Below are 27,868 nucleotides of genomic sequence, written 5' to 3'. Positions count from 1 at the left end.
TTGTTCACACTTTGGGATCTGGCCGCCGTCTTACAAGTCAGATCAGGCTCATTTTTGGTTTACACACTCGTGAACAGATGCTCTAGATACCTTGAGGGTACCAAACTTGTACTTTGATTTTCAGGTTAGGGTCAGGTCATCACAGGTCACGGAAATATTATATCGTGCCTCGGTCACGTGACACATATTTTATGGTCCATTTAGGCCATAGATTTCGAATTTGATGTCGTCTGTGTCATTCAAGGTCATTTTGAGTGGAATTTAGCTTAGGTCAGGTCACTTTCAGGTCAAAAAATGTCAAATTTTGAAGTTAAAATTTTTCAATAAAAAAGGTGTCTATTGGATGCAGTCTGAGCTCAGAAACACGATGGTGCTATTTATATTGGTGTACGATGTCAAATACGTACTGAAAAAATGATTTGAAAAATTAATAATGGTGAATTTTTTGCAATAATGCGTATAACTTGGCCATTTTTGAAGATATTTAGCTAAAACTTGCTCGAGTAAGTCATAAGCATGCGTTCTGTCACATACATTCCGTTTTTTTCGAAAAGTCAAAAAATGTTTTGAAAAAAAAATATAAAAATATAAATTTTGAATATTATTATATAAATTTTTCGGAATTTTCAAAACTTTGAAAATCCGAGATAACAGTTGGATAGCGCAGTCAATTTTGAGTCCTTTCATGCAAAGAAATTGGATCTAGCTTAAAAACTGAGCTCTTGGGAGCGATTGCCGTGGTTCAATGTTTTGCGTCGAAATCGGCCGAACATGACGTCAATCTGACGTCATTTCCGGCTGACCTATGGTGGCTACTAGAGATGTCAATCGGATACCAACTTTTTGGTATACCGGTACCTAACCGATACCAACTCGGTATTTGGTATTTCAATCCTAATGTGTTTGGTATTTTGTTGGTATCATGAACCCTCGCTAATGTTTAAGAGGCTAAGAAATCGGTAACAAGTTGGTATTTTCCTCATGTTCCCAAGTTGGTTTGGTTTCGGTATTTCTCCACGGTTTTGGTTAGCATTTGGTTTGGTATCGGTATTCCGATTTTCCGTAATTGACATCACTAGTGGCTACGAAGTTCAAATTTTGACACAAGGTGTCAAATTGATGCAGCTGAAGGTACTGAAAGTTTGGCGTCGATACGTGAAGTGGTTTGGAAGTTATTGCAGAAAAACGGGAAGGGCTATGAATAGCCCCCCCCCCCCTCCCCCAGTGGGGCGCGGGTTAAATGTGTTCAGCTTAACAATACGAATCGAATGACGTGCAACTAGACCTTTTCCGTGACCTTGACCTGAGGTCAAATTTTTAGGTTGATTTTTCAAGGTCAGCTTATAGTTCATTCGACGCGTCTCGACGAGACAAACGTGATGCAGGTAAAATCTGCGTCATAGAAGCCTGGAGTCAAAAGTTATTACAGAAAAAGTTATTCCGCAAAAACGTCCAATTTTGAGTTTTTGCCCTCTGGAGGCTAAACAGTTGACCTTAGGTCAAATCTAAAACAATATCCAGGAAGGCCCTTCAAAGAGCTATCGAATGCGCTTTCCGCAGCGCTATGGCTCTATTGGTTCCCGACTTATGTGCCGCTTTGTGAAAAGTTGTCAAAATCGGGAACAAAAAGTCGCGATAATTTTACCTTTGGTGACCTCCAGTGACCTCAGCGATGACCTGGTGGAAAAATGACCTTTATAATTCTGAACGATTCTTCTATTGCTTTTTACCGCGTCCTTCTTGCTTGCTTGCTTTCCGAGATAACGTGGTGTGCCCAAAAAGCCCCCCCCCCCTCCACCATGGCGAAGTTGGCTGAGAGGCCCACCCGGGCGCAGGTTAATGCACTTTTTATAAGGAGGGTGGGATCGGCCCTCGGCCAGATTTTTTTTTTGTTTTATGCAAAAAAGCAAAACTGAAACTAGCGATTAGCGATTGGCGATGAAACTAGCGACTAGGATCTAAGCACCCACCCTCCCCCCTCCCCTCCCCCCACCAGCGACTCCCGGCAGTCGTGAGTTGAATTGGGAGGTATCGACTTCCTCTCGTCAAGGGCAACTCGCTCTTTTTTCCGCGAAGCTCTAGCTCGATCAGGGGCCAAATGGCTGGGGAGTCCTCTCCCCCTCCCCCTCTGTGCGTTGGCGGCTGGCAAAACACCAAAACGGACGTGGATTAAAGTTAAAACAGGTCAAAACAAATTTGATCAGAGGTGACAAACAAGTGCAAATAATAATTATGCAGGTGAGCTTTCGGCTGCCCGGTAGTTATTCATTTACAGACAGTCGCGCTGTTCGGTTGTTTCAGGTACCGCTACCGACTCTTGTGCCTGCCCGGAGCAGTTCTTCCGCTGTGCCGGCCGCTGTTGGCATGACTCTTACTCCGTGGGTCTATATTTCAACTTCACTGACGGAGTGAACTACTGCGCCGCATTGGGAGCATATCTGGCAACTCCGCGGAACGCTGAGGAAAACACCTGCTTAGCAAACAGCCAACAGAGTGGCTATTATTATTGGCTGGGATTCTGCGGCGACCTGAGCCTGATGTCGTTTGAAGGAGAGGATGGTTGTGGCCCGAGTACCTACTTCAACTGGTACAGTACTTGGCATGGGGACCCTAGCAATGGCTTAGATCAGCCGTGCATCGTAACCGCTTATGAAAAATGGTACCGGCAATCCGCTAGCATGGGTCGATACCTTTTCTGTCAGTTGCGCAACTGCTACCGGCCCGAGTGTCAGTAGAAACCAGTAGAAACCAGTAGAAACCAGTGGAACTACACTGGCAGACCAAGGAACAGGCAGACAGGAAGACAATAAATAGATGAAATTTGTACCGTGATTCAATTATAATAATCATTTGTAATTAAACCGCTATTTGCGAACGCGGTTTATGCATATTTGACGGCAGTGAAACCAAATTACTTTGCAGCAAGTAATTTTGTTCTATGCCATAGACTTTTTGGTGGTATGCGAATGACTAGAGACTATATGCAGCTTTTGTTCAGTTACATTTAAGAAGAGCTAAAGCAGAGTGGAGGTACTCTTATAAGAGGCTCTTCTTCTGAAATTTTTCATATTATATCTTATCGCTTGTTGGCAACTGCAAGAAATACCTAAGAATTGCCCGTTTCCTTATAACCGATTACATTCCCTGATGACCCACGCGCTGAGTCCCGGAGAGACATAGGATAACGAAACGACTGTGTGAATTAACGTTGGCGTCGCCGGCGCCTGCGTGGTGTGATGAGCCTGAACTGAGGGGCCGGACCTACCCGCCTCTTACCTCGGTATCCGGGAGGATTTGGCGTAGTGCGGCCTCGACCTCCGCCAGCTCCTATTGCGTGTGTTCCAGCTCTCCCTAGCTGAAAGACGCCGGAGTTGACGGAAGGAGACAAAGGAAAAAATAAGAAAAAAAAACGAAAACATGAGCGGCCGCCGTGTGGCGTGCCACTCACGCACTGAGGGCGCCCGGCGCAGTGTCCTCGCCAGACCGGGCGGGCTGTGTTTGCTTACCCGACCGCTGGCGCTTATCTAGCCTCCAATTGGCGCCCGCACCCTCTGTGGCCGGCTCCCTCATATGCCGGGCACCTCCAGGAAACGGGGGGCCGGCTGCACCTCTGACGCCAAGCGTTAACGTATTTTGCACGGAACTGACGTGAAAAGACCATTAACGTTGGCGTCGCCGGCGCCTGCGTGGTGTGATGAGCCTGAACTGAGGGGCCGGACCTACCCGTCTCTTACCTCGGTATCCGGGAGGATTTGGCGTAGTGCGGCCTCGACCTCCGCCAGCTCCTATTGCGTGTGTTCCAGCTCTCCCTAGCTGAAAGACGCCAAAGTTTGCCCAAATGTATGGGCACGATGCCGGCAGGGGGCGGCATGAGGTATGCCATGCGGGCGCGGGGGGATCATAAGTACCCCGGGACTTTTGCGGTGGAATAAACGAGCCCGGTGACGGCCGCTGTGAGGTCACGGGATAGCAAACGTTTAATGCGTCACCAACCGGCCACTGGGTAGAAAGTGAGTGGAAACGGGGCGTAGCAGGGGCGCAGCGCTGGATTTCGCGCCCGGTATCGCTGTACAAACTTCCATAGCTCTCTGGGACTGAATCTGGTTGCTGGGATCCCAGAGACACACGGCACACATGCCGCCCGGGCAAACCACTGAGCCGCGAGGGCTGCCAAGAGCGGGCGGGAGGCCGGCGGATAACGGCGTCGCCCATACGAGTGCGGGCAGGGAGGAGAGTGGGCGCCTAGCAAACAAGCGCGCGGTTGGCGGTCGCCGGCGATGGCTGGCCGCAGTCCGAGCCCGAGGGACGGCGCGGCCTCCGACAGCGGGTTAGGCGGCGGTGGGAACGACATGGCGAACGGGCGGGGCGGGGCGGTCAGCGGCGGCACGACTGATGTGTTAGGTGGCAAGGCGAGTGAGTCGGTGCGTTTTCTAGCGGCGGCATGGCGGCTGTCGCTATAGGACTGTGTGCGGTGAGCCGGTCAGTGACAGCGCAGGGCATGGTGGCAGTACATACGTGACGGTCGTACGGTAATTGCGAACCGTTACGGTGCGGCTGTTAGCCGCGACGTGCGTATACCGCTGCACTGGGCTCAGGGCTGAGGGCTGTCGGCAGGACATGACAGTAGTATAGGCAACAGGTAAGACGCTCGTGTCGGGCACGGCAAGGGTTGTCCGTAGAGGCATGACGCGGTGGGACAGTGTTGAGGCGTGTTCGACAATCGACAGTGTCATGGAGTTGTTGGACTGACGTGAGATGGGAGGGACGCCTAATCAGTTTGGCACAGTTATGGGGCAAAGTCAAGTGAGAACCGTCGTCTTTGAAGCGATCCGGCGAAAAGCGCTGTTAATGTAACTGATAATAGACTATAACTGAAATACAGATGTGCAATGGTGGACAGGATGCGCAACCTAGGTAGCTTGTGACTGTCTCACAGATCATGTGTCGGGGAGGGGTCTTGTTTATCTTTATTGTCTCCTAACATTCAGGTAGACAAAATTATTCCTGGTAGGGACGGACACCTCACGGGCCGGCAACGATGCGCACAAGTCCGCCGATTCCTGGAATCAAGCTGGCCACCGGACGATATGGCCCGAATTGCCACACCGGCGGTTTCCCCACTCTAACCAACACAACACGAGGCTGCGCTTGTCCGCGGTGAGCGAACGCGGTACGAGAGCGCTGGGGTGGGGTGGGGGAGGGAGGGCGCTGAGCAAACGGGCACCTACGAGCAACGGCCCGAGACGAGAGGGTTATCAGGCCGGCCGCGGCGGCGGGCGCGGCAAAACAAGTGCTGTCCGCGGGCGGTGGTAGGCGATGGCCCCGGGCCAAGAGACGACGCGGAGTATATGGCAGGGTAACCAGGCGGCGGGTGGGGGACGGCGTGGCACACAGGCCGCCGTCGGCGTCGGACATGACCGTTGCTCTGTCAGCGGCGGAGTGACGTTGATGTGTGACAGGCGGGCGGCTAGAGCGGTGGCATGACGAAGGGTCTGTCGGCGGCGGCGTGACAGCCGGGGTGGCTCGGTAGATGATAGGAGTGCTTGTAGTAACGGCGGGACGGTGGTATATGACAGAGGGGGTGGGCCTGGCGATTACCATGGTAGGTGTGCCCGGTGCCGTTGGCGGCGGCGCGGCAGCGGTTAAGACGTACGGGGTGGTCCGGGCGGCGGCCGGGATGGGTGGAGTGTCAGCATGGCGGCGGTATATGGGAGACGGGTCGGTCCGGGCGCTTGAGCTAGACATGATCGTGAACGGTCGGAAGCAGCGTGATAGCAGTACCTATATGGCGGACGAACACTCAGTGCGTTAAACATGACAGCAGTGTCAGCGGCGGCGTGACAGTGGTTCGTGACAGGCGGACAGCCCGTGCGGCGGGGATGATAGATAGATGTTTTGTCGGCAGCGGCGTGACTGCATCGGCGTGGCGGTATGTGACGGATAGGCAGCTCGTGCGATGAACCTGACAGGTCGGCCGGTGGTGGTGGCTTGACAGCAGCATATGACAGACGCGGTGACCGTGTAACGGGCATGACCGGCAGCAGGGTGACGGCTCGTGACGTAGCGGCGGTAGGTGGCAACAGAGGTGCGATGCGCAGGCGCGCAGCCCCCTGTGCTGAAGATACATTGCCTACCGCAGCGCAAAGGTCCGGCGCTGCCTGGGATCGAACCGGGACACCCTGGCGATAGTCCTAACGGCACACAAACGGATCCGATACGCTAACCACCACACAACTATGGACGCAGCGTTCTGCGACAGGTGAGCGCAAAACAATGAGCGCTGGTGAGGAGGGCGGCGCTAAGCCAACAGACTTACGGCTGGGAGCTGCACCGGCCCGATACTGATAGGGTGGCCAGGGGCCGGTCGCGGCGGTGAGCGCGGCGAGACAAGTGCACCAGCTAAGGGGGGGGGGACGCCAGCAAACAAACGTGCGGCTGGCGCGGCGGTGGCAGGAGACAGCCTGGTCCCGGTCCAGAGAGGCGCCGCAGTGACTGGCAGCAGGCAGGGTGACCAGGGAGATGGGTAGGCGGCTCTGACGTCACGGCTGCGTGCGGTGGACGGTCCGCTGTGGCCAGTCCGACCGGCCACAGCGGTCGCTGTGTGCGGTGACGGAAGGCTGACGTAGGGACGCAGTGGGCGGAGCTTGGAGGCTGTGTACGGTCCGACCGCACACAGGGCCCGTGAACAGCCCTCGGGCGTAGGTGGAAATGGCAAACGGGAGAGACGACCGGCGGTGATAGCGGTGGTGAAGAGCGCGGCGGGCATGACAGTTTGGTATGACATGAAAGATCAGCTGATCTCGGAAGATCATAACTAGTTAGTGTTATTTGTTATAGCGAGTTGTTTTGTCGTCAGTGTTAGAGAGGGACGCGAGTATATGAGCAGGGCGAGCGCGATAGAATGGATACCGGTGGGAGAGGCAGCGCTAAGCAAACGGACGGGCGGCTAGGGCCTAGGGGCCGCGGGCGGCGGCCCGGGACGGGAGGGTGGCCAGACCGGGGTGCGCGCGGCGGGGCGGAGCTGGCGGGAGGGAGGTGCCGCCGGGAAACAAAGGCACGGCCGGCGGCCTCAGGCGGTGGCAGGTGACAGTCCGGCTCGGAGAGACAGCGCGGCGGCCGGCGGGGTGACCGGGCGGCGGCCGGCGGGGTGGCCGGGCGGCGGCCGGAGCGGCGGGGTGGCCGGTCGGCGGCCGGCGGGGTGACCGGGCGGCGGCCGGAGCGGCGGGGGGGGGGGAGGGCGGCCGGCGGCCGGCGGGGCGGCCAGGCGGCGGGCGGGTCGTGTCAACCAGGCAGGACAGCCAGCGGCAGCGTCAGGTGTGACGGTGGGCTGTCGGCGGCGGCATGACAGCGGTGACGACGAACGTAGCGGGCGTGACGGTTGGGTATGTCAGCGGCGGCGTGACATGTTGGGTGACGGGCGAGGCAGGGGCGGCGGTGGCAAGACCGAGGTCTGTCGGCGGCGTGACCGTGTAATGACAGAGGACAGTCCGTGTGACAGAAGAGGTAGTCAGCAGCGGCTTGACCACGTATGACAGACGGGACAGACCGTGCAACGGGCGAGATAGTTGATTGTCAGCGGCGTCGTGACAGCGTATAAGACGGCACAGTCCGGGCGACTGACGATAGATGCCATGTCAGCGGCGGCGTGACGGCATAATAGCAGACGGGAAATCTCACCGCGGAAGGGCATCCGGTAAGTCACGCCTTTGCTTGCTGGAGTCCCCCCATTGTGTCCAGGCTGTCACGAGCGACGCCACTACCAGCAATCTTAGGCCTGCGGGCGCTCCGTGCCGGCGTACCGCCCCCCCCCCCCCCCCCCTCGTATTGTTTGTGTTGAACATTTCAGAGCGGTCCACGTTCCATTTGCGTGTCGGTTACTGCCGTGGCGATTACTGCTCCTTTGCTTGTCTTTCACCGCCGACACGTCCCGCGCCGTCACGCCGCAGCTGACATCCCATGCTTATGTCATGAGTTTCTCGAACGGCCAGTCCGCCATGCCCTACTAACGCCCATCTCACCCCTTCCGCGTGTGGAGCGTCCCATCTTCGGGAGATGATCGCAGCGGCTTGAGCGCGCACGCACGAAAAACATGAGCGGCCGCCGTGTGGCGTGCCACTCACGCACTGAGGGCGCCCGGCGCAGTGTCCTCGCCAGACCGGGCGGGCTGTGTTTGCTTACCCGACCGCTGGCGCTTATCTAGCCTCCAATTGGCGCCCGCACCCTCTGTGGCCGGCTCCCTCATATGCCGGGCACCTCCAGGAAACGGGGGGCCGGCTGCACCTCTGACGCCAAGCGTTAACGTATTTTGCACGGAACTGACGTGAAAAGACCATTACTGCTGGCGAGTTTGTGTGATGGATCTGTGATCTTACTGGATCTTAACCCTCGCCCTGGCAGGGGGGGGGGGGTCGATGCGACCCCCCCTAAGGTTTTTCGAAGATAGCGTAAAAACGGCGGCGCGCAGTGCCGCCAAGTTTGGCACAACCTATGGGGCAACCTTTTTACATATGACCTGAAAATTTCAGGTCCGGGTGACCTTGGGTCAGGTCACCAGGTCAGAAAAACCGGTACAAGGTCATGGTCAAATTTCAATTTTCTTTTTGCACCTGTCCAACTCACAGTTTTGGACCGATTTCCTTCAAACTTTCAGGATGTGCTAAGTTCACCAAGTTGTATAACATATAGTTCGGGTTTTTGAGGTCACTGACCTGAGGTCAGTTAGAGGTCATTACGTCGTAATGTTAAGCCTATGGGAAAATACTAAATTCGGAAAATACTAGAGATATCTGCTTCGTTCTATCACTTTTGTGCTTTGAAACCACAGTACTTAACAGCAGGTCACTTGGTGCTTCTTTGTTTGGTGTACTTATCCATGGGTCAGGTCAAATGAGGTCAACTGAGGTCAAATGACGTTTTTGCCAATAACTTGGCACATAATGACGCTAGAGCTTACAAAATGATGTCATTGTGTTCCTGGTGATCAGCCGAATCGAATGATATGCAATATGATGCAATTTGGTCAACTTGAACTTAATTAATTAATTAAAGTTTACTTAAAAAATAAGAAAAACTTTAAGTACACTTAAGCAAGCTAAAAAGCATATCATTCGACGCGCCTTGACGTGCTGAGTTCACTGGTGCTTTTATGTTTGCTCTATCTTAATTAGATCAAAAGTTATTAGCGAAAAACGTTTGACCTGTTCTTAGCGAAATTTTTACATTTTTACCCCCCAAAACCCCCCTTAATATTGACCTAGAGCAACCAAATTTGCACAGGGGCGAGAAATCCAAGGGGCCCACCTACCTACTAAATTTGGTGTTTCTAGGTGCCATAGGAGCCAATCGCGAGGGGGGGTCGCATCGACCCCCCCCCCCCCCCCTGCCAGGCCGTGTTATGAAAAATGCCCTGCCAGGGCGAGGGTTAAAGTAATCTGCATGTTAAGATCAATGCATGATCGCATTAGACCGCAAGACGAACCACTATCTTTGCTCTGTGATCTTTGGAATCTGGTGACAAACCAAAGGACCCTGTGAACGATATATGATCCATGATCTGTGTGTCCCACAGCACGAAACCTGTTAAACTCTCACCCCAACTCCAGGGGACTTAATTCAAATGGTGCCACAAAACTGGACATTGCCAGCTATTACCACACTGGAATCTTAAATCAGAACCGTTGCAAATTATTCCATATATCCATAAGGGTAGGGTGAATAGGTCAAAAACGCCCCCATTAAGCGCGAAACCTTCTGACACTCAACCCAACATAGATTACTCAAACCTTTGGGCACCATCATGTAGCTCATTCTTTTTACTACGCTTTGATACCAAGAAAAGACACCTGCGTGTGGTATTTAACCCCCCAAAAAGGTTTTCGCATACCCTTACAAAAGGGCGTTTTGCCCCATACCCTGGGTAATACGCCCACACCCATGTGCAAAGCGCCCCCACCCCATCCATCAACAGAACATGATGAAGATGGCAAAACTTGACGTCATTCTGACGTCATTTGTGGTCAACCTTTGGAATGAAATTTTGTTGCAATGTGTAAAATGGATGCCCGGAGGAGTCCTGAAAGTTTGGTGACGATATCTGCAGTCGTTTAGGATATATCAGCAAAAAAGGACAGGGAGAGGCCTTTTCGGCCCCGACCTACAGGGCGCTACCCTGCACTCTCACCACCGTGCAAAACGCCCCCTTTCAGAAAACTGGGGGCGTCTTGCCCCATGCATCGAGTAGGCGTCTTTCCCCATCCACTCCATTTCCGGTCAACAAAATATTGACAAAAAACGCGCCACTAACGCCGCAGCATAATAAATTCAACAGAATTACAATAAAACGCAGCTTTGAGTGATGTGCAAAATAGCAAGTTTTGTGATATAAAGAGGGCATAAAAATATTAGGAATCTTCTGTAAAAACAACAAAAACAACACCCAAAACCAACATCAGCACCTACCCACGCTGCTCCTCAAGACGCAGAACCGGAAATAGAGACCTGCGTAAACAAGCAGCTGACTGTTCTGAAAGACAGGATAAAACACCTATCCGTCGATAAGAAATACGATTTTTTTAGGGGAGGCGTTTAACCCAGGGGTGCGTTTTCCCCACAGTTACCCTATGTGTAACAGTCCACAAGGATGAACTCCGTAAGGATTAGCTCCATAAGGACACAAGTAACACCTTGGTCATTAAAATAATTAAAAGATTCTGGTAAATGATCTCAGCATATTTCTCGAGAGCAGCAATATTGATTCAAATGCAACTCTTGACAAAATGAGGAAATTGGATTTATTATCCGATCTGGTGAGATAATACATTCAGATCCATGAATCAGATCCCAGATCCATTTACTCAGATCCATGCACATGTTTGTTTTATTTGTCTGCGTCACGCTTTGTTGATCATATAGACTCACATTACCCTAGCTAAATCGGCGTGTTTGCACTTAACCAGGCTATGTAGGTAATAGGTTTGTAATGTATCAGTAGCTGAATAGCAGGCAGTAATCAGTCTTATACCCATAAACAACAGTTTTGTGTAGAAGTTCAAAGTCATGGGTAGGTACAATGTTTTTTCTACTGATCCTCACAAAATAGATGCATAACCAAAATAGATTTAACCGCCGACTCCAAACTACTTACGATTAATACAGTGGTCTAAAGTAAAGCAAGTACTGAGAAACTACCGAAATAAATTGTGAACAACAAACACACCGAATCACACTACCTTATGCTTGGTTATAGCACGTCATTACGTCTTTGAATTTTGATCAATTACAAGATAATAGGCGGAGGGAACAAACTTAACTGACAACTCATTTCAGTATTGGAATGAATTTTGATAAGTAACTGACTTATTTTTACATCTGATAGCGGTAGTAATATAGTACACTTGAACAATGCGAAACAATTGCATCCAACAAAATTGTTTTGTCTCTTGATTCACATATTAGGTACCCAATAATTGTCATCATACGAGTATGATTCGTTTCGTATGACATAGGTAAAGGTTAAGACACGCTACTGGCTTATAGTTAGTGTTAGCCTTTCTTAGAAACTGGCTTTCTTACACTATTTGCATCGTTCGAAACTTGGCAGGACACAGCACCGACATCCCTGATAGGGCCGAGGCATGGCAGACACTGATTGGACCTGACGGGTCCGGCCTTAGCACTGATTGGTCCGTGCTTGGCTGAAATGAACGCTGATTAGTCCGTGCTGGGCTGAAATGAACGCTGATTGGTCCGCACTGAGCTGATGTGAACGCTGATTGGTCCGTACTGGGCTGATGTGAACGCTGATTGGTCCGTGCTGGGCTGATGTGGACGCTGATTGGTCCAACATTTTTGCTAATGTTACCGCCCATTGGTCCAAACAGCCGTTGAATCGTGTGCGCTGTGTGTAGCCCGAACACGACTGTCGTAGCGTTGTCACTGGCACTGTTGCGACTGTTTGCTGTGTAATTGTGATATTGGTAATATTTCCGTTTCCTAGCGGTTAGAGTGCATAACGATTACTAATCTATATTACTATTTGAGGAGGGTGCGTCTGTCCGTTACCGAGGTCCCGAATTGGTGGTGCTATCTAGTTACTATCTAGTTAGATGAAAAATTCTACTTAGGTAGCTGCTAGATAAGGCCTGGTCATTCTAACAGGCCACTATGTCCTGGGTTTTCTGTGTGTTCTTGGTCTGAGATGTCCATTACTTGTTAGCAACATGATCGCTAAGCTCTCATGCACTAGACCATGCTATGACACAGACGAAACTGACAGTAGCATTCGGTACGCCATATGATAATGTTGTGGGTTGGAAGATGCATCATGCGTCTTGGCGTCCCTACCAATTTACGACACTGTTCAAAATATTGTTAATCTGTTGTCAAAAGACGCTGGTGCTATGAATAATCATGGCGTAGCTTCTAGGACTATAGTTAGCTTAAAGTCAGCTATCGACGTGCAAATATTTGTCAACGATTGTTCAAACTATACCTACCTAGAAATGATAAGTAGAAGACTATTCAACTTTCAAGTGTGCTTGTTGCGTCGCGTGTAGATGTGCATTCACCTCTTATGTTTGCCCGCTAATACATATTTTGTTTGAGCAGGGTCTTTTGCCATTTAACACTTATTGAATGATCGAATGTGGCTACTGGCTACCCATCCTGGCTCACTGAACATTTGTGAAAGCGACGGGAAACTATTCTAGTTTAAAAAGCTTTTAGTATACATATAGAGACAAAGTATAGGTAATACTTTGTTGGAAGAGTGTTTGAAGAGGTAGTAGCGATTTATGTGTATTCGATGTTGTTTATCATACAGGGTGGTCCGCAGGTAAACCGATATTCTCAGTACAATTACACATCCCTAGCGACACCTGTAACTACATCAGCGCCACCTATTAGCCTATAGTGGAACCTAGCACTAGTCTCACCATAACACCGGCGCAGCCCTAAGGCTTTTCTCGGCGGTCACGTGCCCAATCAGCACTGCCTCGGTTCATTTCTCGCTCAGTCACGTTCTGGTCACGTGACAAATCTACACTCCTCCATCTAGCCACGTCCATTCATGCCCTGAACATTTCCAGTACCATTCCGCACCCCTTCTGACGTCATTTGCTTCACGACTCGGTCGCCGGTCACGTGACCACCCGCCACCTCCGTGGCCACTCCACGCTTTCGCCACGCTTCACGATAACTCTCAGGGAGTTTAAACTCCAAGCCTATGTCACTAACTGGCTGTAGACCTACGCACGCGCGTAGAATGTTCTCGATGGCAGCACGCTGCTTGGAGAGAGCGTTTATAACGGGGGCGCCGGAGGGCACTGCCGGCGCTTTGAGGAGGTAGCCGAGAATGGACAGCACGCTGTGGAGGCCGTGGAAATCCTCCTCCGCGCAGCATCTGGGGAATACAGATAGGGGTGGTTACTGGTTAGTGCAGGAACAGTGGTGATTACAGCAGAAATGGTGGCGGTTACAACTGATAATGGTGGTGGTTAAAACTGATAATGGTGGATATTAGCCACTTCAGTGGTTACGAAAAAGGACGTGCCTAGACCTTTTGGAGCTACGCTATCCGATCCATACAACCAAGATAAACACTGAATTTTTGAAACTATGTCTAACAAACCAATTCATAAAACCAGTAAAACGCCTTTTGGGCGAAGAACGAGCGAGCGAGATAGTGAGCCCTGCAGGCTGCACGTGCGGAAGGGCGAGAAGGTACTTCCAACGGGCTTGCGCAAAGCACCCTTCTAACCGGTCGCTAGCGGTGTACCAAATTTGAACGCAATCGGCCCAGCCGTTCCTGAGATCTGGAAGCGGCATTCTGCACGTGCGCACGTGCAAACGGGGTCCAAACTGACTTTTGCACGGCACCCTACTAACTGGTCCCCAACCGTGTACCAAATTTGAGCGCAATCGGCCCAGCCGTTCTCGAGATCTGGAAGCGCCCCCTGCACGTGCGCACGTGCAGTAGCACCTTAACCGCAACACATGGGAATGCATTGCCTGGTGGGTGCCTACCTGTATGCCAAGTTTCAGCGAAATCGCCCCAGTAATTACCGAGTTATTAAAATGGGAACAAATTTGACACCTCTTATTGTTGTATTTTGCACGTGCACTGGAGGTGACCCACATGCATCGAGAGTATCCTATTTTTGGTAGAAGGGATGCTGCTACCCTACAAAAATTACCGCAAGTCAATCGCCCAAGCGGCTACTGAGATATGAGCCTCTCAAAATCACTACTTTTGCAAAACAGCTTGAACACCCTTGACTTTTCACGTGGCACGTGCCACGACGGTCACTGAGATGTATCAAAAGTAGTTAATTACGGGGTAGAAGGGATGGGGCTACCCAGCAAAAAAGACCGCAGGCCAATCGGTCCAGCGGTTGCTGAGATATAAGCCTCTCAAAAGCGTTACAGGCCGGGCCGGGCCGGGCCGGGCCGCTCATACTGAGATTTTTCCGTTATATTGAAAAGACTCGCTTCGCTCGCTGCGCTCGCTCGCTCGTAATGAGTTTCTTCGTATATCGTTGAGATCTGCTGCGAGGAGCATGATAAATGTAGGAAGTATCATAAGAATATATGACCTTCTCCTCGCCCCTCGCAAAATGACAAAATGAATGAAAATGATTATTTATTGATGAATTGATGATATTTCGGTCGCAGACCTTCGTCTAAATCGAATTCGTTAAATCGTACAAGGCAAAAGTACCGAGTGAAATGCGCAACAATTGTCGACTGCCTGTAGAAAGTGAAAATTCTAAATTCGTTTGTCTCGTGGTCGTCATGCAGGGGTAACATCACATTTCGAGGTTCGCATCGCTTTCGATCGTATAAACGTATCGATATCAAATGTGTAACGTGCCGCAAATAGATGGCGGCACGGTCCTCCCGGGTCTAGCGTGGCCCTCTCTCGCCAGTTGCCAGCTGGCTGAACATAGGAACGCGGGTCAAACGACGTGGAGCTTCCCGGCCACGAACTCGCTGCCACCGAGTTAGCAGACGGACGCCTTATCCACTAGGCCACGGGGAGGACAAACCTGAAGTGGATCCTCTGGAACAGCTCCATAAGGATGACCAGATTCTCACCTGAACTGGATCCTCTGGAACAGCTCGGTAAGTATGACCAGATTCTCACCTGAACTGGATCCTCTGGAACAGCTCCGTCAGGATGACCAGATCCAGTATCAGTGGTGCAGCCAGCAGGGAGTCTTCACACGTGTTATGGAGCACCATGGTGTTGTGTCCGCCGCACATAATCTCTGGGGAGAAGGAATAAGAAGAAGTATGTCAGAGAGAGCTGGAGCAGATGAGCAAGAGAGTAACCCCCCTAACCGCTATGTCTGAAATGTGATTATTTTTAACGTGTCATGCGACCATAGCGGTGGAAGTTTGTGCCGGACTGAGGATGCCCCAGCTCTCCCATTGCCAATTACCACGCACCGGCTTGGCTTTGTGGCCCCAACAGACGTCGGAGGTCAAATTAGCCGTGGGGGCGGATTTGGTGCGCCCAAGCACCCCCCCCCCCCGCTCGGCACAAACTTCCACTTATGTATAAACGGGTTTAAAACAGAAGCGGCGGAACACCTTCAAGTAAGGGGGGGGGGGGCACTGCCGACTTTTGGTCCCATTCTTTCCATGCAACGCCCATAGGGCTAATGTTAAAATGCCAAAATCAAAGGGGGGCAGGATGTCCCGGTGCCCTCCCCGTTCCGCTGCCTATGGTTAAAATATATTTATAAAAAAGAAAGTTTAGTCAAATAGCAATCAATCGACAAAATCCACGATCCAGCGATGAGAATCGAACCCAGGACCTTTCGCTCACATCTCCCAACGCCGACATACCTGACGTGTACTCGTCCATTGCGCGTTTGGAGTCGCCCACGTAGGGCACATACTGAATAACAATACAGTGATCCGGTCCCCGTCCGTCTGGGAACAGGATAGAGTTGGAGGCGACCATGTCTTCAACGACGCCCGATTTGGAAATCTGAGGGGTGAAAAATGCAGTAATTAGAGTCTAGCTACAACATAGCGCGATAAATTAAATTAGGTAAATTGAAGCTGTCTGCAAGAGCGCAAGGCTTTTGAACAGAATCATTTGTTATGAGGCTGATGGAGTAAGTACAAACCCCATCATGCAATGTAAGATGTAATAAGATGTAAGATGCACTGCGTGATGTTAGATGGTGTGCGAAAAAAATGACACCAAATCTCTATATTATTTGGTAATTATGTGCATTACTGCGTGCATACTTTAAGACAAAACCGAAATATGTGCGATGTAATTGCTATGACTGAAAAGTTGATCTTTGAATATACTCAAAGCACGATGACTATACTGAAGACCGATAGCTCTTTTAAACCATTTGATCGTCTCTCTCCTCCAGCCTGGCATTCCCCTGACCTCTGGTAGGGTCAATGACCCCTGACCTCCGGGTTCACTCACCTCTGACCCGGGTTAGCTGACCTCTAACCTTTACACTGACCTCTGGTAATCCCCTGAACCCTGACCTCTGCATCAGACCTCTGACCCAGGTCACTGACCTCTGGCCGAGTCACTGACCTCCGACCTCCCGGGGGTCACTGACCTCCTTGCTCCTGAACTGCTGCGGAGCGGAGAGGGGTCACTGACCTCTGACCTCCCAGGGGTCACTGACCTCTGGCATCCCGGGGTTCACTGACCTCCTTGCTCCTGAACTGCTGCGGCGCGGAGAGGTTGCGTCCGTCGTTGTTCCCCAGGTGATTGTAGCTGACAATGGAGACCGGTTTGATGCCGGCTGAGACGAGAAAATCCACCAGAACGGACTTCACCTGGTGATGAAATGAATAGGATAAAATAAAACATTTATTTAAACATGTTGGCGATGTCCAAACCTGAGATGAAGAATTAACAGACTAAACCGCATAATTTTCATGAAAAACAAGCAAAACACGATTGTTTCACTTCGCCTGAGAGATACAACAAAAGTGCTTTGTAAAATAATAAAATACCTTGACAAGCACACGTCCTCCACCCGACCGTCCCTCCCCCCCCCCCCCCCACACACACACTTTCCATAAAACCCACCCAAAAACCTCCTAAATTTGTCAAGCCCTTACCTAAAATCTTATCTCTCAACTCAATCAAAACCTTTAAAAAATCTCACAGAACCTCAAAGTCTCGCCCCCACCCATTCAACGTCACCCACCTTAGTCTGTCCGGACTTGAAGTCATCGCCGGCCAGGAAGAGCCCCCTTCGCTCTGCCATTTGTCTAAGTCCGGGTACCAGGCTGTTTTGTGGGGAGCCGTTAATGAACGCACATCCTTCCAGCATGGCGGCGACACCGTACAGAGTGCTGGGCGCGAGCAGACCCCCTCCTCTGCTGCTAGTGCCTCCGCTGCTGCTGGTGACACTGGTGGTGATGCCATTGCTTGCCCCGCTGCTGCCGTTCTTCGCGTCACCATTTCCAAACCCATTGGTGATGCTGCCAATAACATTGTCACTGTTGCTGCCTACGTTGCTGCCTACGTTGTTGACGATGGTTTGGTCGATGCCGTTGGGCACATCACCATTTTCTACGCCACCATTTACTACACCCCCGTTGACGCCATCGCCTTTACTGATATCCCCAGCATTCGCAATAGCCTGCAGTAGCTCCTCCTCCGTAGTGTTGAGACCGGCACGAATTTCAGCGAATCGTTCGGTGTTGGCAGTCCAGAGAACGATGACTCGCTCGGCACCGGAAGTGGACCGGAAGTCACGTATATCCACCCGGAGCTGGTCCACCTGCTCCTGAAGGGTTCCTGAGGAGGCGAACAAATGGGTCTAAGGTGTGGACCGGAAACAAAATATGGGCGAGACTGTTTGTATGACGGTACACTGATAGCATGTTGGCAGAAATACTAAATGACTGCATGGCTGCCAATAGGTAATTCATAGCAAGACGCCTACTCTCCTCCTTACACATGAGTTTTAAAATTCACAGTTCTATATGGTAGCGTAATTATCCAAATATTTCCGTTGAAAAATTGGAATGATCTAAATGCCGACAAGTAAAAAAACGAATGATTACTCACTAGCTTGTGCATCATAAGACCCATGTAACAAAATCACTTGAATGAGCCACCCGTCATGTACTACACAACAAACCACCTCACACCCCCTGTGACGTCATTTGACGGTACCGTACCCTTGATGACGTTGTCAGCCCGGTCGGCCTGATTGGCTGCGATAAACTCCGGATCATACAGCGCCGGACGGGGTCTCATTCCAGCCATGTGCGGCTTCAGCTGATCTTGGAGAGCGGGATCCAGTACCTGTGCTCGCTCCATAGCCTCGGAGAGTGGTGCGGACGAAATGTCCCAGCCTGGCGTGACGTCAGAGGGGGTGTTAGCGGTGACGTCATGAGGGGTATTGACAGCGTGGGGGTGAACGGTTGAAGATTTGAGATGGTGATATTTTTTGGATAATGTCACACTCAAATGAAGGCAAGCTTTGGGAGATAAGTGCGGAAGCGTTTGCCAGTGAACTCAAAACGTCATGTTTGCAAAATTATCTCAGGGGCAATCAAACCATTCGAGTAATAATAAATTGGATTGCAAAAGTGATTTTTATGGCGTCACTGAAATCAAGTGATGTAAAACAACGTCCAAAGGTACTTTTCTATTGAATTCTTTTTAAAAAAATGCCAGTTTCACGTTAATTTAGACAAAATCAGTCCATCTAACAGTCTCATTCAATCCCTTTAGAGAGTACCTACTCAGCCAACTACTATCAAAGCTCTCAGAAGAGAACTTCCCACGTTCTCAAAAGAGAACTTTACCCGTTCTCACCGTCCAACAGCAGATCGTTGGGGTGGACCATGGGCAGCAGGCTGTTCAGGGGTGCGTGCTGCCCCCCTCCCAGGTCCACAGTGGAAGACTGCGTCAACGATCCGTAGTAGTTGGCCTTCTGTTCTCCGGTACGTGTTCTCCAGCTGAGGCCCAGACGGTTCGCTGTGCGCACAGGTGGACAAATGTGCGTGAGCAGAGTGCACAGATGTGTCAGAACTCAGAACACGGTACACGGAGAGGGAGAGAGAGAGGGAAAGCGGTTCTAAGAGAGCAGTGGCGGATCCAGGGGGGGGGCAAAATGGGCATTTGCCCCCCCCCCAAACGGCATGATTTTAACATTACGCCTATGGACGATGCATGGAAAGAATCGATAAATTGTTATGGTTTGCCCCCCCCCCCCAAAAAAAAAAACTCTGAGCTGGATCCGCCTCTGTAAGAGAGCAGTCAACCGATTAGCATGGACACACAGTGTATAGACGCAAAGGTTAGCACTTGGAAAGATGTGACATTTGTAGGAATCACGGACAGTTGATCGTATGCGTCTCTGCCTGAAATGGAAAACTCCCTATATTTTTAATACAAGTACCACCGGAACATCGGAACGAACACTTAGCGCGCGGTGTTTTCGTTCGGAATTATGAATGACATAATCCATGATAAAAAACACCATATTTTACACAGCCGTGGTACACCTTCCTCCGCCATAGCCTCAGGCTTATTTATAGATCACTCGAAAACCTCTCCAGCTTGGGTTCGATTCCCACTAGCTCCGCCGTATTTTCCGCCACCTCACCTAGCACGGCGGCAGTGACAGTGGTGCCGTTGTTCCCACCCCACCCGACCAGCATCACACCGAGTCGGGGCCGGGCTCGAGTTGTTCGGAATTCACAGTCGACAGTCACTGGTCGCACCTGGTGGAAAGGGTGGACGGGCGGTTAGGTCCAGAGTATATAACTAGATCACCGGTTAGGTCGTTTATTTATATATTTGTATTCAGAATAGGCCGAGTGGGGTAGTCGTGGGGGGGGGGGGACATAGCAGAGGGCTACGTTCACCATCATTTACGTATATTATTGAAGAGGAGCCTATTTGTGTACAATACATGCCATCCATTTTTATTCCTGCTGAAGTTTTAAAAAACGGCAAAATATGATGATAAGAAAGTGAATAAGAGGTGGATAAAAAATACGTTATAAAGCATGTCGGACAAAAGACGAAGAAACAATTCAATTAGTTCGAAAGTATTTATAAGATAGGTACCTAAAGACCGGAAACGCAGTTCAAGCGTAGATGACATTGTCAGCTTTTGTGTGACTATTTACCTTGATGACATTCCCTTCTGTCGACGTTTTCGTGGTGTGGTATTGATATTTCGCCTCTATGAACTGCGGGGTGTATCGCACGTTCTCACTCTCCACACGAACCTCCATGGCTCTGGAAAGAACAAGAAGCACTTGAAAAAAAAACAGCCAGATATCAATGATTAGTGCAGTGGATTTCGGGAGCGGTAAGAATGTGGACACTTATCGAAAACAGTCAAAACAAAACCCCATCGTCCCCCACAATCAGCTGAACTTATGGACACCAAAGGTGTAGGCAGACACTCCCACATGCAACAAACCAAATAACGCAAAAAGCATCCCTAAATTGATCACCTAAATAACCATCCCCCAATTGACATGCATCTGTATACTTTATGCATGAAAGCAGGTTGCTATGTACCACAACATATGTTATCAACCCGTTTATCACCAACAGCACAATCGCACTTATCCTCCCCAAACACACACGCACCATCTCACACGCACATGGACGGAGTGCGCATGACACAATCTGAGGACCCGGCGTTCCACGGGTATGGCCCACCCACCGCTGCCGAGGCGTCTGGCCGCCATATGTGAAGGGTTGTTTGTATCTAGCGGTTAGTGGTTACCGACCGGGTATGGGGCAGGAGGGGAGTTTTCTGGAGGAAGCGGGAGAGAGAAAGAGGGAGAGAGAAAGAGGGAGAGAGAGAGAGAGAGAGAGAGAGAGAGAGAGAGAGAGAGAGAGAGAGACAGAGAGACAGACAGACAGACAGACAGACAGACAGACAGACAGACAGAGACAGAGACAGACACAGAGACAGAGGGAGAGGGAGAGGGAGAGGGAGAGGGAGAGGGAGGGAGAGGGAGAGAGAGGGGAGAGAGAGGGGAGAGAGATAGAGAGAGGGAGAGACAGGGAGAAAGAGAGAGAGAGAGAGAAAGAGAGAAAGAGAGAGAGAGAGAGAGAGAGAGAGAGAGAGAGAGAGAGAGCGAGAAACAGAAGAAGAAAAAGGGGAAAGAAAAGAACGACAGCCCAATCAAGACATCCTATGAAAATTAATTAAAATATGAACTTCGCTATGCAGCACACGATTGGTTTAAATGAAAGATCTTAAAAACTAAGGGAATATAAATAGTGATGTATGTTCCGCATCTACTCCCTCGCTACCGATGGGGTAAATTGTTGCACTATGTAGTTTACCTCCCTATCCACCCTTGCTGTCGTGCAAGAGCGCAGCGTCCCCACCACGGTCCACCGTGCCACTCGCCGCAGCCCAGACACCCGACTGAAGACTGACGACACATGACACCCTCTGTACCCCCTCCCCTCCACCCTCCCCCCTCGCGTCCGGTCATGTCACCAGAGACACCCCTTCCCTCCCCTCTGGACGGCTCAACCGTCAACAACTGAGTCAGACCAACGTATGTCAGGTGCCGGAACTCAGCCAGTCTCCAAGTCAGTGTCCACTGAATACATCGACCGATGCGACCCAGTGTTCAGATGTTTACGGATAGGTAGGTACCAGGGATGCGGAGCCGTGGAAATTTCAAACGGCTCCGGCTCCGGCTCCGGCTCCGGAGAAAAAAATCGGCTCCGGCTCCGGCTCCGGCTCCGGGTGAAATGTTATGGCGGCTCCGGCTCCGGCTCCGGCTCCGAGTAAAATGGTCCGGCTCCGGCGGCTCCGGCTCCGGCGGCTCCGGCTCCGACTCAGTACATCCCCTATGCAATCAATTAAATGCGGGTGGAATAAAAATTGGATTGGTTATACGCGTTACCTATGTACTCTTGTCATGACCGGCTCACCGCGTCCCCGCGCAAACGCACCTCGGAGAGAACTGGCAGAACAAAGGACTAGGAAGCGATGGCATTGGAAACGCAGTCGCCGCGAATCGGAGTTTACTGAACCATCGTAAGCTGACACCCATCTCGGCTGCATTGGGGGATGGGGTGGGGGGTGGGAAGAGACGGTGCTGGGAGTCGCAGTCCACTGCACTGGCTTCAAAACAATGGCCGTCACCTGATGACCGGTCCTCATGTTCTGGGGATGCAGTAGACGTGAGGGGGGGGGGAGGAGCAGACAGGAAGTTGATTGCGTACTGTGGGATACTGGGGATATTCGGCTTTTTCATTCACTTGATGGCCCATGGCGTAATATTGGTCTCAAGATAAGGGCCCAGGCGACCTGTAGTTTTGATGCGGTGAATACCCTTACCCTCGCCACAACTCGGGCCGAGTGCACCCCTCCTCCCAGCCAGCGCCACCCCCACTCGCATTGTGGCGAGAGTGAGGGTATTCAACGCATCAAAACTACAGGTCGCCTGGGCACTTATATTGAGACCAATAGTACGGATATGTTTTACTGCCTTGTTCTGTTAAACCGAACTAGGTCAATTATTTTTTTCCTCTTCAAAAAATAAAAAGGAGCCGGAGTCGCCCCCTTTTTTGGCGGCTCCGGCTCCGGCTCCGGCTCCGGGCTATATTGTTTCACGGCTCCGGCTCCGGCTCCGGCTCCGGGCAAAATATGCCGGCTCCGGCGGCTCCGGCTCCGACTCCGGCTCCGGCTCCGCATCCCTGGTAGGTACCATAAGATTCGAAGCATTTTTAGGACATTCGATGCCTTGCTGGATACGTAGTTCATCATGCCAGAGGCATGCTTACTTACGATTATTATTTATAAGTGACTGAAATTTTCGTCATTATCGTGTAGGTGTAGTATGACCTATCGTGGATGCATGAACATTGAACAGGGCTTCCGCGTATTCACTAAAAGTTTATCACAGTTGATAACTAGGCGCAAAAGCAAGAAGATTATCCATTTAACCCGCGCCCTGATGGGGGGGGCATTTTGGCCCCCTGTGGTTTTTCTTAAATAGCGAGAAAACGGCGGCGCGCAGCGCCGCCAAATTTCGGGTACCTTACCGGGCATCAACTTGACACCTTCACACAAAATTTCAAGTCACAGGTCACCTCAGGTCAGGAGTTATTGAGGTCAAACTGAGGTCATGTTCGAGTAAAAATGAGCAAAAAACATGACATCTTGAAACGCTCACCATTTCTACAGTTAACAAGCAATTTTAAAGTTCTTTATGTGGTTGTGTAGAGAAAAAACGGCGCTACAAAACTGCTATCTCGGATTTTCGAAATTTTGGGATTTTGACCCCCAAAAATAAAAAATTGATTTTTTTAGAAAAATTAAAAAATTTCCGAAAATTTCTCGAATTTCGAAAAAAAAACGGAATATATGTGATAGTCCATGCGCTCTTCGATATACATACACAATTTTAGATTAATACCTCTTTTTTGGGCCAAGTTATAGCGAAAAAACTGTTAAGAATTGATAACGTCAAATTTTTGAACTCAATTTTTAGCAATTCTAGACCTCGTAGCGCAAAACGGAGACCACCATTGAACTCCCCGTGACGAGCTGCATCGAATCAATACCCATTTTATGCAAAAATATCAACTTTGAAATTTGACCAAATTTGACCTGACCTTGACCTGACCTTGACCTGACCTTGACCAAAACGTGACCTAAGATGGCCCAAAAGTCTGACTGACCCACATAATTGCATTTGTCATGTAAAATGGACCATAAAACATGCATCACACGACACTTTCATATTGTGACCCCCCAGTGACCTGACCTCTGTGACCTGACCTGGTATCAGTGACCTCAAATAGCAAAATATGTGTTTGAAGAACATTTCCCCATCGACGATTTTCAATGAAATGCATTTCACTCGATTTTACAACGCATTTCTTGAAATGCCTGTAAACGGTGAAAATTCGACCTTTGACCTGACCTGTGACGTCATCGGTTTGACCGAGGTCAATGAAATTGGGTCACAAGGTAGTTCCCCGTTGGGGCTATCCAACGCCGTTTACCGCTTGTCGCTATGTTGCGTGGTTCTCGAGATCTTAGGGGGGCCAAAATGCCCCCCCCCCCATCAGACCGCGTTGCTCGGCAGACCCCATCAGGGCGCGGGTTAAAGCAAACAATTTTTCTTGCCCGTGCATTGCACTCTCCAAAATTTTGTCACCGTCTTTACATTAAATACATTTTTCCTATCTCTTTAAATGTTCAGTCACAGTATCATAGTTTTGCCCAGATGAATGAATTAGATGAATCCACAGACCACATGTGAAAGTTACGCCTGAACATCACATAATGCAGCGTCCGGACGACTCTCACTGTCTTCCCGGAAGCCTCCTCCATTGCACTCTACTCTCAGCCATGTGGCCAATGACACGGTAAACAAATGACGTCACAGCGGTAAACTAGTGACGTCATACCCCGGTTGCCATGGGTCTGTTTGTGCAGATATGGGGAAGTTGAGATGTATGAAGACTGTCTCGTGTTTGTCAGAATGGAATGTTACATGAAGACGATTCAAATGGATACCGAGATTCAGCAAAAGACCAGGTAAAGAGATGGGGACATGGAAACGGGAACAGAGACAAATTCGGAGACGGAAACAAAGACGAAGGCGGGGCAGAGACGAAGATAGAGACAGTAGCAAACTGACAGAAGCAGATAGAGAACGACACGAAGACAGAGAGAGAGAGAGCGACGGAGACACACACACAGGTACGGATATAAAGACAAGATGGATAGATAGGTCAACAGGGGTTTGGATAAAGACGGAGGGATCACAACTGATTATCCTGCGGTGATACTGATAACCCTATCGGAAATGTTATAGGACGAATAGAAAACAGCATACGTTATCGTGCAATCCGGTTGCGAAGCACGAATAACGAATTGCGGTAATATTGACAATGGAGGTACGAGAATTTCAAAGGGCAGGAAAAAACAGTCGCCCATCCCATTCACAAGCATAGGCGCGGGAGCCGGGGGGGGGGGGGGGCAGCCAGCAGTGCTCCCCCCAACTCTGGGGCGGTGCCCCCACAGCTTTGAGACGGAATACCACACTTTTTTTGCAAATCTTTTCTTTTTTGTTGAAAAGCCAAGGGATGAAAAATAAGTGGCCTAAAACCGGTGAGAAAACTAGATTTGGGGGTACCCTAGGTTGATCTCTATTATGGTGTGCCCCCCCCCCCCCAGTCTGAAAGTAGTTCCCGCGCCCCTGTTCACAAGCTTGCCAACACGCATGTCGCATATACAATGACGTCATAGAACGTCAACGTCAGGCGACTGGTCACGTGATGGGCAAGAGCCAATCAGCGTTGGGACAAGAACGTGGCGTGGTCCTGGCGCTTGCTAAAAGAGAAAAATAAAAATACATGGAATGAAATCTAGCCTAGCACTAAAAGATGCTGGATCGCCGACTTTTAATGAAAAGTGCAAAGCGTGTTAAGACTATTCAGCGAAGCGTAAAATAAACGTGAAATCAATAATGTTGGCTAAAATGGTTTAAAATATACCTTAATAGCAAATTGAAATATTTATCGTCATAACTTTAAACTTGTCACCATGTGTGAAATCTGAAATTACCAGTACGGGGTTAAGAGCTATCATAAATAAACGCTAAGAAAGCGTGCAGAATACTTCGGGAAGGTTTGAGGTGAAAAGTGAGATATGGGGTGACTACCTCAGAATTAGTAGAACTTTGGGAATGAGTGAATGAAATGGGCCTAACGTAGGCGTAGGAGGCAAGTGCGATACAAGTCTGTCAATCGGCCGTGAAATGTGCAATATGTATGTATGCATGGTGCATAGGTACTACATACCAATTGGTACGTACCGTCTCTTAGGTCAATCTATTTTTGTTTGGGGCATTCCGTTCATGTATGAAGACGACAGGCAGCGTTGCAAACGCATACCTACTTCTTCAATTATTAGCTAAAACTCACCTCCACGACACAAATCCCAACTAAAATAGCTTATAGCAGAAACGTAGGGCGAAGTGACCAAATCGAAGGCACATAGATAACGAAGCCCCATATGTGCACGTCCCATACCTGCGACACATTTGACGCCCGGCAGACAATACCGACGCACACAAGCCTCCGAAAATATCTGCAAAAACGTACAACAAACCTGGATAAATACCTGAAATCGGTTGTAATGCAGGTGCTGGAGCCAGACGTCTTCTCTCAGTCCTGGCACTGGAGCTAATGTAACCAAAAGCCTGCCAATGGGGAGAAGTTCACGCCCCTCGCCGAGCCGGACGCAGCAGAAGCCTCAGATAGACAGCTGACTGGCGGCAAACAGCTGACTAGCGGGTGTCGTCGTCGGCTGATAACCGGCCAGGCGTCGTCGGTTGAGCAGCAGCAACGGCAGTACGGGCTAATGTCTTTGTAGTTCGGGTGGCATTGTGAGCTTTATTGACATACTAATTTATTGGTTGTAGTTCCTGGGGTAGCCGCCAGGGGCTCGCTTGAGGAATTTAAATATGCCGCCATGAGCCATCGGCAGTTCCGGATTCCGGCCACCAGGGTCTCTTCCAACAGACAGACTGGCCGTGCAACTTCATGTCCCATCATTGTCTGACCGGTTTTGCAACCGTCGACAGATTGCAAGTGTCATAAACTGTCATAGCCACTGTCATAGGCATTAGTGTACACTGTACACTGCTTAGTTGTCTAGACTCCAGACAACAATGTCACTGTAATAAACAGAAAAACAACGATCGTATAGTTCTTATAACTGTTATGATTGATGGTAAGCAACTTGTTGTCAAACCTATTTTATTGCTTCTTACAATTTCCTCTCGTTCGCAATTAGCATTCTAGGCCTGGAACTTGCCCATCCCACGCTCCTTGATCTGTGCTGCTATTGTTATTTACTCCCAAACATGTCCATCGGCATTGTTCGCGAGATGAATTTCTAGAAATGAGCAGAATGAACCGGAAGTGCTTCGGGAGTTTGAATGGAATGTCACAATTTACACACATCATAGGGGTCGAAATACGCAACAGAACATATTGAAGTAAAAGGACATGTCGGAAGTAGCATATACCTATCCTTAAAACCAAAAACATGAACAAGAAAGGGGACAGCATAAAACTTTCCAAACTTTGATGGTTTTAATTTCTTATATGACACAGCACTATACGGCCCTTGATTCTTATGGTACAACTTTGTTTTGTATTGTAATATTATACAACCATGAGCGATCCCTAGCTTTTGCTTTGTTTTGAGCATTTTTGGAAAACACTTTATTTAGAAAGAAATTGATTAAATCATTTATTTATTTATTTTGACAGGGAATCTGTCTACAGTCTACCGATAACCAATGCAAATAAAGACATTCATGATAGGTATAGGTAGCATCACTAAGCTAGAACCTATACATTTGCTTACAGGTGCAATAAGGTTAACCGGAAACTTCGCACAACATTCACACGCAACCATCATGCTCGTCTAAACAATAAGTTCGGCGTTGAGCTATCCAAAGTTGATGGATGTTAAACTTTCTTTTTCATTATTCACTTATTATTCATAATCATGGACGCGGGAACCGTGGGGGCAATGGGGGCAAACTGCCCCCACAACTTGAAGGCGTGGGGGCGGCGCCACCACCACAACTTTAACTGAATATGTTCGCTAATCGCTATATATTTTGTTTTTGTTAAAGCTTTAAAATGTAATTTGGGTAATTTTCCAAATGAAGTGGCCCAAATGCGAACTAATAAAAATGGGGTGGTTTGGTTTTGGGGATTCAAGCTGCCCTCCCCTCCACGGTTGGATAAAATGGAATCAAGGCAAAAATAGGTGAGCCACTGTGGGGGGGGGGGGGGGCGACGAAATTTACTTAGCGTAAAAAATTTATATTTGGTAGC

The 27,868-nt window shown here is 49.7% G+C and overlaps 1 protein-coding gene across 3 annotated transcripts; it reads right to left on the bottom strand.

Annotated features, from left to right (window-relative positions):
- Positions 1-12,782: 12,782 nt before the first annotated feature.
- On the bottom strand, positions 12,783-26,277 carry LOC122374619 (inositol-3-phosphate synthase 1-like). 3 transcript variants are annotated; one of them, XM_043353459.1, is made up of 10 exons: positions 26,136-26,277; positions 20,143-20,254; positions 19,614-19,731; positions 18,821-18,982; positions 18,178-18,354; positions 17,196-17,791; positions 16,690-16,818; positions 15,850-15,994; positions 15,143-15,266; positions 12,783-13,399 (listed from the first exon to the last, which is right to left on the bottom strand). In XM_043353459.1, exons 2-10 carry the CDS (start codon positions 20,248-20,250, stop codon positions 13,051-13,053), a joined length of 1,908 nt encoding a protein of 635 aa, XP_043209394.1. In that variant the 5' UTR covers positions 20,251-20,254; positions 26,136-26,277; the 3' UTR covers positions 12,783-13,050. The 3 variants fall into 3 exon arrangements, with proteins under 3 accessions (XP_043209394.1, XP_043209393.1, XP_043209395.1); XM_043353458.1 differs by lacking the exon at positions 26,136-26,277 and adding an exon at positions 21,323-21,607; XM_043353460.1 differs by lacking the exon at positions 26,136-26,277 and adding an exon at positions 20,615-20,624.
- Positions 26,278-27,868: the final 1,591 nt, after the last annotated feature.

This window comes from Amphibalanus amphitrite, unplaced genomic scaffold (genome assembly GCF_019059575.1).
Source record: "Amphibalanus amphitrite isolate SeventyFive unplaced genomic scaffold, NRLGWU_Aamphi_draft 001683F_arrow, whole genome shotgun sequence".
NCBI classification, from domain to species: Eukaryota; Metazoa; Arthropoda; class Thecostraca; order Balanomorpha; family Balanidae; genus Amphibalanus; species Amphibalanus amphitrite.
Note: the sequence above shows the minus strand (reverse complement) of the source record. Positions and strands in the feature narration are given on the sequence as shown.